General features: G+C 49.3%; 1 protein-coding gene across 1 annotated transcript; it reads left to right on the forward strand.

Annotated features, from left to right (window-relative positions):
* The first annotated feature begins 6,952 nt into the window (after positions 1 to 6,952).
* Positions 6,953 to 7,818, forward strand: LOC137914851 (uncharacterized). The gene is given in 2 exon segments (XM_068758347.1): positions 6,953 to 7,544; positions 7,547 to 7,818. Coding segments are annotated over 2 exon segments (864 nt in total).
* Positions 7,819 to 12,630: the final 4,812 nt, after the last annotated feature.

Raw genomic sequence — 12,630 nt, forward strand, 5'->3', positions numbered from 1 at the left:
ATACATGAGGTAAGTGGACAGTTTACTTTACCTTTGTACAGCTTGGGACCCCCCCCGCAAAGATTCCGCCCATATGAGGTAAGTGGCCAGTTTAAGGACCATTTGTCCCCCCCCCCCATGAAAAAAGAGAAAAAGAGGTTTTGGTGCCACCTAGTGTATTTTTCCTGACAGCGCAATAGGGGTGTCATTTGCGTGCAGGATACATTGCAAATTGACTTCGAGAAGTCTGACGGAGGCTCAGGCAGCCCTTCGCCTCAAAACGGGTTCAATTGGCAACCTACGGCCATTCATTTTTTGTCCAAAACCCCCCTGGTGAGCTTACCAGGAGGAGAATCTGCATGACTTTTGATGCCAAGTTGAGCAACTCTAGTCTCACACCGGCAACACTGAAGGAACACTTTTTGAAGCTACATGGAGATGGGGAATTGTTATTGCTAAGAAACACTGGAACGTTTAATACCATTTGTTACAACATATCTTTGTGAGCAATCCTTTGAGGATGCTGGACATAAAAACGAAGAAAAGAAACAGACTTTGCTGGGAACATGACATGAGAGCGGCACCAAGGTGAAGTCATTCATATCTGAACTGGTCTCAAAGGCAACAGCAGAATCACACTGATTTGCTGGTATGTAATTTCTTGTTAGTTCATGCACTGTGTTTGTTTTGTTCTTTGAAGAACGTGATGTTCATGCACGGTTCATTTTGTGCACCATTAAAAAAATCATGTACATGTCTTAAATTTGAAAAAAATCACATTTTAGAATAGAATAGCACTTTATTGTCATTTCACACGGTGATGCAATTAAATTAAGCATTTTTAGTTTTTCACTAAAGAAGAGTTCGGTGAATGTGCATATGAAACTGTTGGGGTTCGGTACCTGCAACAAGGTTAAGAACCACTGATGTAACATCATCATTCGAGCGGGTCGGGACCTGGACGGACGTCAGGACCTGACGGAAACCTAGCAGACGGGGAGGGGCTAAGGGGCGGAGCGCAAACACAGACGGGAAGTGGCGTCCCTGCAAAATAATCTTACTATATAGGGTTGGGCTGTGGGGGGAAGGAGAAAACAAATGAACAAAAATAACGTAACTTGGCAAAGATTACATTTGTTTATAGCCCAACCTCAGAATTAAAATAGAGTCCTTTACTTCTGCTGTCAATTAATTCAGCCAGACACAACACTTAATAGAAAAGGAATGAATGAGCTTTTTTTTTTCAATGATAATTTACAAAATCTTTGACCCATTAATTTTACTAGGTTTTTGCTTTTTTGGTCGTTTGTTTTTACGAAGGTGGCGGAAAGGAATTCAGGAATGTATTACTGTTATTTCACTTGGTTATTTCTTGCTGCCGTGGTGGAGGTATTTGCTCTCCATGTGAAGAGCTGCTCCAGGACAAGCTGCTCCAGCTCGACGTGCCCGACTCCCTCTGCTGGTGGATCACCGACTTCCTGACGGAGCGGAGGCAGCATGTGCGGCTGGGGTCTACGGTCTCGGACACCCTGACTATCAGCACCGGATCCCCCCAGGGCTGTGTACTTTCCCCCTGGCTCTTCTCCCTGTACATCAACTGCTGCACCTCTGGCCATCAGTCCGTCAAACTGATTAAGTTTGCAGACAACACCACCCTCATCGGGCTCATCTCGGACGGTGATGAGTCGGCCTACAGGAGGGAGGTGGACCGGCTGGTGTCCTGGTGTCGCAGCAACAACCTGGAGCTGAACAGCCAGAAAACAGTGGAGATGATTGTCGACTTCAGGAAAGTCACAGCCCCACCGCCCCCCCTCGCCCTCACATACTCCCCTACCCCATCTCCATCGTGGACTCTTTCCACTTCCTGGGCACCACCATCACCCGGGACCTCAAGTGGGAGCCGACCATCAGCTCCCTCATCAAGAAGGCTCAGCAGAGGATGTACTTCCTGCGACAGCTGAGGAAACTCAATCTGCCAACCCAGATGTTGGTGCAGTTCTACACCTCCATCGTGGAGTGCGTCCTCACCTCCTCCATCACCGTGTGGTACGCTGGCGCCACCACCAGGGACAGACACAGAGTGCAGCGCAGTGTACGTGCTGCGGAGAAGGTGATCGGCTGCAAGCTGCCATCGCTCCAGGACCTGTATGTCTCCAGGACTCGGAGGCGTGCAGGTCGGATCACAGCCGACCCTTCTCACCCTGGACATGGATTCTTTGACCCTCTCCCCTCGGGCAGGAGGCTACGGTCCATCCGGACCAGAACCTCCCGCCACAAGAACAGCTTCTTTCCCTCAGCCGTAAGACTAATGAACACTTAATAATTCTGTCCCGGACTCCTGAATACAACTTGCACTTTTCCATTTGCACTGCGTGATGACGATAGTTTACTGCTGCTAGTACACATCTGTGTAACCACTCCGGCTGCTGTTGATGTTTGTACCTGTATGGTCTTTGTATTTTGTCCTTAATGTTAGATGTAGCACGACCTCACCGAGAAACGTTCCTAGTCTGTGAACCCTCACTGACAATGGCAATAAACCACTTCTGATTCTGATTCTGATTCTGACTCTGATTCTGAGGTATGTGCTCTCCATGTGAAATATCCAGACCTAAACAGCTGCAGCTGCAAACGTTAATCGACCTCCTGAGCTGCAGCTGTTTAGGGTCGCGGTACAAAGAACTCGTGGAGCATTTTATTTTGAAGGTGGGCTGCAGGAAGTGTTTGTTACATTGTAGTTTTTAACAGCTGGGCACGTCAGCGTGGATGGGCGGGGCGTATCGTACACTACGGTGCGATGTGGGTCAGTCTGGATGAAGTTTCTGGAGGAGCTGCAGCGGAGCGGAGTTCACGCCGACTGTCCGCTGCGCTCGGACGGATCCGCTCACCTGGACAGCTCACCTGGACAGCTCACCTTCTGCACCCGGGACCAGTCACCGGATTCATTTCACCTGTTCGGCCGCGGCGGCACCGTCGGCTCACCGGTTGATATTGGGGAGATGCAAAGAAGACCAGAGTGAGGTCCTGGGTCCGATAAAGCCGGGTCCCTCTGATTGGACCGACGGAATGTCTTCACCTCGCTGATGTCCGCACACTGACGCCGCAGAGACCCTGACGTCACACCGGACCCACTGATGGGGCAGATGTCTCTTTCCACAGAGGCGGATGCGGAGGCGGTGGAGCGGCTGCGCTCGGTGCGGGAGAGGCTGGAGGCCACCGGGTCCGGACTCGGTGAGCTGGAGTACCTGCGTCAGCGGCAGGAGGAGCTCGTCCGGACCGCTTTGGACCTGCAGCAGGAGCAGCAAAAGGAGTCTCACCTGAGCTCCGAGGAGAAGCTGCTGGAGGACAACATCCTTCTGCTTAGGAAACAGCTGGTAGGTCCTGACCTGTCTGTCGCATGACCTCTGACCCCCTGACTCAGGTGTGCAGGGTGACGTCACACGGATCAGGGTGTGTCGGATAGACCCCCCCCCCGGCTCACACAGGATTCTGGGTATTTTAATGATTCCAGTTGATATTTAACCAATGTGTGTGTCTTCAATTAAATGGGCCTGATATTCTGACATTACCTCACACGAACGCACACACACACACACACACACACATTGACACGCCTCCGTCTGCATTGTGTGTTTTTGTCAGAATAAGATCAGGATTTTCTCAGTGTGGGGTGAACGAGTGTTCAAATGTTAACCTGATGAGAACCTCTGACTGAGAGTAGAACCGTGTTTGTTCCAGAACCTGATGTTTGTGTTCGGGTCACATGACATTCAGCTGTCGTTTCTGTTGGCGTGAGAACGTGGGCCTGGAATTCCCGGAAAGGTTCTGCTTTTTAATTTCAAGGCCTTGGACTATCAGAACCCCGTCGGCGTGGAGATTTAAAGGTTCTACGTTCCTAACAATTGAACGGTACCGTTGTCGTTTCCTGCTGAATGTCGCTGGGCTTCAGTGTTTCAGTGTTTCTGCAGCGGTGTCGTATTTCGGACGGTTGAATCATGTTCTCCAGATGAGAAACCTGATCTCTGTCCGTTCTGTTTTTACTCGTCTTCCTCTTTGAGGACAGAGTCTGTTGTGTTTTTGGATGCTGTCTGTCCTGCAGATGCAGCTCTAAACCTGAATCTGGATCAGATTAGTTAATGCGGGGTCATGGTGGAAACGGGACCCGCGCTGTGACATCACTTCCTGCTGATCAAACGGGGTCCGGGTGGAGACGGGACACGCGCTGTGACGTCACTTCCTGCTGATCAAACGGGGTCCGGGTGGAGACGGGACACGCGTTGTGACATCACTTCCTGCTGATCAAACGGGGTCCGGGTGGAGACGGTCCCACGTCTGTTGCTTTAGTATGTCGTTGTGAGCAGCAAGAAGATTCTCTTCTACAGCAACGAGCAAGACAAGGAGCAGTCCATTCCCTACATGGTGCTAGATATAGAGTGAGTAGAGCAACTTGTCCACCTCTGCTGAGAAGACAGACGGGGACGGGTCTCACTGCGTCCTGTAGGAATGATGGTTTTGTCTTCACACAGCAAACTGTTCCACGTGAGGCCCGTCACCCAAACCGATGTGTACCGTGCCGACGCCAAAGAGATCCCGAGGATATTCCAGGTCTGCTTCCGTGATCTACTGTTGGAATCCTGACTCTTGCTGATCGTCTTTGTTTATTTGAGACACACAATTGTGTTGTCAATGTTCCAGATTCTTTATGCCAATGAGGGCGAGAGCAAAAAGGAGCAGGAGTTCCCCGTGGAGCCGCTGGCCTGTGGAGAGAAGTCCATCTACATCTGCCACAATGGCCACGAGTTGGTCCCCACGCTCTACCACTTCCCTGCTAGCTGCGAGGCCTGCACCAAGCCGCTGTGGAACATGTTCAAGCCCCCGCCTGCCCTGGAGTGCCGCCGCTGCCACATCAAGTGTCACAAAGACCACATGGAGAAGAAGGAGGACATCGTCGCGCCATGCAAAGGTGGGCCTGTCTATTAATTAACGGTGATTCATGACTAATGCGCTCTGGCTCTGCCCCCCCCCCAGTGAACTATGATGTGTCTACGGCCAAAAACCTCCTGCTGCTGGCCCTATCCCAGGAGGAGCAAAAGAAGTGGGTCAGTCGACTGGTCAAGAAGATCCCCAAGAAACCGCCCCCAGCAGAGCAGTTTGCACGCTGCTCGCCACGCACCTCCATGAAAGTCCAGCCCAGCCAGTCCACGAGGAGGCCCAGTCGCCCGCCCCCAACCAGCGAGAGCAGGTGGGGGCATTAAAGGCATCAAACAGTGATGACTGCAGCGCTGTTTGCTGAGCTGCCAACATTCAACGGCAAAATGTGTAAAACGTGTTATCGGGGATGCGTGTAGTTTATCTTCTGACCTACGGGGGGGGCTGAGTTCACCCAGGGGGGAGGTCGTGCACGTTTTGAACACAAAAGTAGTTCAGATGAAAGGAGCCCCCACCACGAAGAGCCCTTTGGGGCCGGTAATTCCCCTCGTTCTTTAGGAATGACTGAAATAATTGTCTCTCCATGAAAGGGGGGGCAGTTTTTCAGTTTATAATAATAATAATAATAATTCCAAATATAAAAAAAAAAAAAGATTTTTCTTTTCTTTCCTTTTTTTATCTTTTAATCTGGGATTGTTCAGGGGGGCGGGCCGTAGTTTGGGGACCACTGATATAAAGCGTAAACAGGGTGACAGGGGACACCACATTATTCCCCGTGAAGCATTACATTCCTAAATGTGTGTTTTGGTTTCCAACCACAAAGTGTCTTTGCTGCACCGAACGTTCAGACACGGTCCTGGTTGACTGCTTGCTATGGTGGTGGTGGCGGCCTGTGGCCATGCATGTTTGTTGGGGCTCCTGACCATCTAGTCTTGATGGTTAAAATATAAGCTTTGATGATGTCTGATGGTTTTTTTGTTGCCAGTGGAGCGAGGACTCGTTATAGGCTTGTCTTCGTGCATCTGACTTTGATCTAGAGCACATCTAACCCACAGAAGATGAGTAACGCTCCATTTGTGCTCTGACTTTGATCTAGAGCACATCTAACCCACAGAAGATGAGTAACGCTCCATTTGTGCTTGATCTCCTGTCATACGTGGAGTTCTGCACGCAGCTTTGCTATTTTCTGAGACAAAGCTAGCTTCTTTCTCTCTTCCTCCAGCTAACCCTGCCTGGGAGTGGCGTCCGGCGCCCGGCGCCGGGTTTCATGCTACACAGATCAGCATGCTGAGCTCCACGCCGTTCCAAAGTGGAGTTGTGTGACCCTTACCCACCCACCCAGCTTGGTCAGCCGTGGAGCTGGAGCAAGTCGTTCAGCTTCTACAGAACAGGAACCAACCCGACCAGGGCTTGCCAGAAGGGGAAACACTTACCTCAACAGCTTTTGGGGGTTCTTGTAGCCAAAAAGACATTCTTGTGTTTAATAATTGTGAACAATATGAAGGGTTTAAAGGGGAACACGACACTCAGAAGATGAGATTCCTGACCGTAATCCCAGAGGTCAGTCTCTGAAATGTTGTTGTAGCTTCTTGATAGCTTTCATGTGCAACTCCACACAGTCACTGAAACCCTGAATGAGGTACTGACGGACGAGCTGACCTCTAGATGAGACACCACGTGTCTCCATCAGACGTCCCAGGCACTCGTGCTTTGTGGTTGTTGGACTATGGAGGCCCACACAAGACATCCCGACATCTTCTGAGGGTTGTTGTTTATGAAGGGTTGCACTGCTCGGCTCCGCCCCCTCTTTGAATGTACATCTGGGACGTTCCAGAGGTGACACGGGAATTGTACTCATTGTGGTGTGTGGTGTGGTGGTACAGGACATAACATCCGTTCGAGAAGCACCCTGGCATGAGAGACTGACGTCCTATTTGTTGTTAGCGGATTAACGCCGCCAACTTTCGCAACTCTTTGGGGCGTTTCTCCTTTGGTTTGATAAGCTAACTATCGAATAGCTTTTAGCACCGCTAGCTAGCTAGCGATGGCTTCTCCGTCTGCCTCTCCGTTGTCCTGCTCAGTATGTCAAATGTTTAGCTTCTCCTCTGCTTCCTTTACTGACAGCGAAACGTGTAAGAGGTGTAGTCTATTTGCTATGTTGGAGACGAGGCTAAATGATTTAGAGACACGGTTCCGCACCATAGAAGCGAATCCAGTAGCTTCGATAGCTAGCCAGCCCTCCCTTAGCGGTGCGGACCGAGCCGCTAACCGTCTCCCAGCTGCTCCCGAGCAGCCGGGACACCAAGGCGGCTGGGTGACTGTTCGGAGGAAGCATAGTCCGAAGCCCGCTACGGTTCACCACCGCCCCGTTCACGTTTCTAATAGATTTTCCCCGCTCAGCAACACACCTGCTGAGGACAGTACTCTGGTGATTGGTGACTCCATTCTCAGAAACGTGAAGCTAGCGACTCCAGCGGCCATAGTGAGGTGTATCCCGGGGGCCAGAGCGGGCGACATTGAATCAAATTTGAAGTTGCTGGCGAAAGCTAAACGTAAATACCGTAAGATTGTAATCCACGTCGGCACTAATGACGTCCGGCTACGCCAGTCGGAGGTCACTAAAATTAATATTGAGTCATGTGTAGCTTTGCTAGGACTATGTCGGACTCCGTAGTTTTCTCTGGCCCCCTCCCCAATCTGACGAGTGACGATATGTTTAGCCGCATGTCGTCATTCAACCGCTGGCTGTCTAGGTGGTGTCCGGAAAACAACGTGGGCTTTGTAAATAACTGGCAGACATTCTGGGGAAAACCTGGTCTTATTAGGAGAGACGGTGTCCATCCTACGTTTGCTGGCGCAGCTCTCATTTCTAGCAATCTGACCGAGTTTGTTAGACAACCAAAACCCTGACAATCCAGAGTCGGGACCAGGAGTCAGAGATGTAGTCCTACACCCATCTCTGAGCGTCCTCTGGATCAGTCACCCACCCAGAACCCCATCCAGAACCCCACACAGAACCCCATAGAGATGGTGTCTATAGAGATGGTGTCTGTTCCCCGACACCCTAAGGTTGTTAAATTGTACAGGAGACGTGTTACTCCTGGAAACCTTATAAAAATAAAAACTGCTGCCACAGAAATTAATAATAGTAAAACCATTAAATGTGGACTTTTGAATATTCGCTCTTTGGCGTCAAAGGCATTTTTAATAAATGATCTGATCTCAGATCAGCATGTTGATATTTTCTCTTTGACTGAAACCTGGCTGGGTCCTGAAGATTATTTCAGTTTAAATGAAGCCACGCTATGTTAACTCTCACATTTCTCGAGACGCCGGCCGTGGAGGTGGAGTTGGAGCCATCTATAACTCTGAGCTCCAGATTAACACTAAACCTAAATTAAACTATACCTCCTTTGAGAGTCTTATTCTTAGTCTGTCACTCCCAACATGGAAATCAAGCCAGCCAGTCTTGATTGTTATAGTTTACCGCCCTCCAGGCCCATACTCTGAATTCATGTCAGAATTTTCAGAATTTTTAACAAGCTTAGTTCTGAAAGCAGAACAGATACTTGTTGTGGGAGATTTTAACATTCATGTAGATGTCAGTGACGACTGCCTTGCTACTGCCTTCCTCTCATTACTGGACTCAATTGGCTTCTCCCAGATAGTGAACGAACCCACCCACAGCTTTAATCACACCTTGGATCTGGTTCTCACGTATGGTATTGATATTGATCAATTAATTGTATTTCCACTGAACCCTTTTTTATCAGACCACAAGTTCATCACTTTTACGTTTGTATTATTGGACTACATTCCATCAAACAGAACTGCCTTGACTAGATGTCTGTCTGATGGTGCTATTGCTAAATTCAAAGAAGTGATCCCGTCAGCATTAAACTCTTTATCAAGCCTTAACATTACTGAGGAGTCGTGTGGTAACTTTAGCCCCTCCCACATAGATCATCTTGTAGGTGGTGCTGGGGACTTGATGCGCACGACGCTTGACTCCATCGCCCCCTTAAGAATTAAAAAACGAAAAACCAAGAAGGAAAGCTCTGTGGTTCAATTCTGAAATTAGATTGTTAAAACAAACATCCCGAAGACTGGAGAGAAGGTGGCGCTCAACTAAATTGGAGGAGTCTTGTTTAATCTGGAAAAACAGCCTGAAAATGTACAGGAAGACGCTCCGCAAGGCAAGAGGAGCATATTACTCATCTCTAATAGAAGAGAACAAATCTAATGCGAGGTTTCTCTTTGACACCGTAGCTAGGCTGACACAAAGCGCCAGCTCTGTTGACCCTTTTGTCCCGACAGGTCTCAGTAGTGAAGACTTCATGAACTTCTTCAGTACCAAAATCGAATCGATTAGGGACGTCATTCGTCAGCGTCTGCCTTCGTGTGGCATTGACCCCCCCCCCCCCCCCCTGGCAATGGAAGTAGAGATACGGCTGTTATTCTTGATAGTTACTTGGATAGCTTCACCCCCATTAACTTGCAGCAAATGAGTGCAGCTATTGCCTCATCTAAACCGTGCACTTGTCTCTTAGACCCGGTCCCAACTAAGCTACTTAAAGAAGTCTTCCCCTCAATCAGTATTGCTTTGCTAAATATAATTAATCTATCCCTACTCACAGGCTATGTACCCAAGTCTTTTAAAACAGCAGTCATTAAACTGCTTCTCAAAAAACCAACATTAGATCCTGATGTCTTGGCTAACTATCGGCCAATTTCAAACCTTCCATTCCTGTCAAAGCTTTTAGAGAAAGCAGTTTCCAGTCAGCTGTGTGAATTCTTACAAGACAATAAGTTATTTGAGGTTTTTCAGTTGGGTTTCAGAGCTCATCATAGCACAGAGACAGCATTAGTTAAAGTCACCAATGACCTTTAATAGCGTCTGATAATGGACTGGTCTCCGTGCTTATTTTATTAGATCTCAGTGCAGCCTTTGACACAATAGATCATCAGATTCTGTTACAGAGGCTGGAACAATCTGTTGGTGTTAGAGGATCTGCATTAAACTGGTTTAGATCATATTTATCTGATAGATTTCAGTTTGTACATGTTCATGATGAATCCTCTACGTACACTGAAGTTAAATATGGAGTTCCACAGGGTTCAGTGCTTGGACCTATTCTGTTCACGCTGTATATGCTACCCTTAGGTAACATTATTAATAAACATAGCATAAATTTCCACTGCTATGCGGACGATACTCAATTGTACCTGTCCGTTCAGCCAGACAAGGTCGATCAGTCGGTTAGACTTCAGACGTGCCTTAAGGACATTAACTCCTGGGTGACCGAGAACTTCCTGTTATTAAATCTAAATAAAAGTGAGGTTCTGGTTCTTGGGCCAAAGCATCTCAGAAATGTCTGTTCTAGTGTTGTAGTTGAACTAGATGGCGTCTCAGTGTCCACCAGCACCACTGCCAAGAATCTGGGTGTAATCTTTGATCAGGACCTGTCATTTCAGTCCCAGATAAAGCATATTTCAAAAGTCAGGCACCTACTAACCCGAAAAGATGCAGAAAAAATAGTCCATGCTTTTCAAGAATCAAGAAATCTTTAATGTCATTCATACACTCTCATGCACGAACGAAAAACAGCACTCAGGTCCCAGCTCGAGGCACACAACACACATTCATTCAACTTAAAGTAAATATATACACAAAATTAAAAAGTGACAAAGTGACAAAGTGACAAAGTGATAGCACGATTCCCGTTTGGGTCCAACACGGAAGCAGTGCATTTGGCCTCCGAGTTATCCACTGTTCACAACCCTCACAGCATCAGGGAAGAAACTGTTTTTGAACCTGGTGGTTCTGGCCCTGATGCTGCGCAGTCTCATCCCAGATGGGAGGGGGGAAAATAGTCCGTGTGCAGGGTGGGTGGGGTCCTTCATGATGCAGGTTGCCTTTTTCCTGCACCTCCTGCTGTAAATGTCACTCACGGTGGGTAGGCTGCTCTCCGAAGTCCTTTGGGCCGATTTAACCACCCGCTGCAGGGCCTTCCTGTCTGCAGCAGAGCAGCTGCCGTACCACACCGTGATGCAGGATGAGAGGACACTCTCCACCGCACACCTGTAGAAGGACGCCAGGACAGGGGAGCCCATACCTGCTCGCCTCAGCCTCCTCAGAAAGTAGAGGCGCTGGTGGGCCTTTTTCACTAAGGCGGCTGAGTTAGTCCTCCATGTCAGGTCGCTAGCGATGTGCACGCCCAGGTACCTGATGCTCTGGACCACCTCGACAGCCGCTCCTCCGATGTGGAGGGGAAGGGGGGTGTAGCCTCCTTTCCTGTAATCCACAATCATCTCCTTTGTTTTCTTCACATTGATGCAGAGGTTATTATCTCTGCACCACTGCACCAGATGTTCCACCTCCTGCATGTACTCCGACTCGTCGTTGTTGTGGATGCGTCCCACCACTGCTGTGTCGTCTGCGAACTTGACGATATGACTGCCCGGGTACTTGGCTTTGCAGTCATACGTCAGCAGGGTGAACAGCAGAGGGCTCAGAACGCATCCTTGAGGGGAGCCGGTGTTGAGGATGATGGGGGCGGAGGAGATGTTGCGGATTCTCACAGTCTGCGGCCTGTTCGTCAGGAAGTCCAGAACCCAGTTGCACATCGATGGGCTCAGCCCCAGTGTCACCAGTTTGTTGACCAGAGTCTGCGGGATGATGGTGTTAAATGCCGAGCTGAAGTCCAGAAACAGCAGCCTGGCATAAGCGTCTCTGGTCTCCAGGTGACTCAGGGCCTCGTGAACCACTGAAGCGATCGCATCGTCGGTGGAGCGGTTCCTCCGGTACGCATACTGATGGGGGTCCACACTATCATCGACGCTGTCCTTAATGTGCCCCATCACCAGCCGCTCAAAGCACTTCATGACTATCGGAGTCAGAGCAACCGGCCGATAGTCGTTCAGGCATGAAACGGTGGAGGTCTTGGGGACAGGGATGATGGTGGCTGTCTTCAGACACGTTGGCACTGAGCCCTGGGACAATGAGGTGTTGAAGATGTCGGTCAACACCTTGAAGAGCTGATCGGCACAGTCCCTCAGAACCCGGCCCGGGATGTTGTCTGGGCCTGCAGCCTTGCGGGGGTTGATCTTCCGCAGGGACCTCACCACATCCTCAGCAGCCAGACTGAGGGGCAGCTCACCTGGTGGAAGCGTGAGCTTTGTGCAGGGAGACGTGACTTTGTGACTTCCAGACTGGACTACTGCAACTCCTTACTGTCCGGCTGCCCAAAAAAGTCTATTAAACATCTCCAGCTGATCCAGAATGCAGCAGCTCATGTTTTGACGGGGGCCAGACTGAGAGAACACATTTCCCCTGTTCTGGCATCTCTGCATTGGCTTCCTGTTAGGGAACGGATTGAATATAAAATCCTTCTACTTACTTTTAAAGCCCTCACTGGCCAGGCCCCTCCTTACCTTACAGAGATGATTATCCCGTATTGCCCCACTAGGACCCTGCGGTCCCAAAACGCTGGCCTGCTCGTGGTTCCAAAAATTTCCAAGAGCAGACAGGGGGGCGGAGCTTCCAGTTATCAAGCTCCTTTATTGTGGAATCGGCTCCCCGTTTTGGTTCGTGAGACAGACACCATCTCTATGTTCAAGAGTAGATTAAAGACTTTCCTTTTTAACAAAGCTTATAACTAATCGATGCAGTAATCAGTATAATCAATCTGCTGTCATTAGGCAGCATTGGTGGCTTAACAT

Source organism: Brachionichthys hirsutus, unplaced genomic scaffold (assembly GCF_040956055.1).
Source record: "Brachionichthys hirsutus isolate HB-005 unplaced genomic scaffold, CSIRO-AGI_Bhir_v1 contig_610, whole genome shotgun sequence".
Classification (NCBI taxonomy): domain Eukaryota; kingdom Metazoa; phylum Chordata; class Actinopteri; order Lophiiformes; family Brachionichthyidae; genus Brachionichthys; species Brachionichthys hirsutus.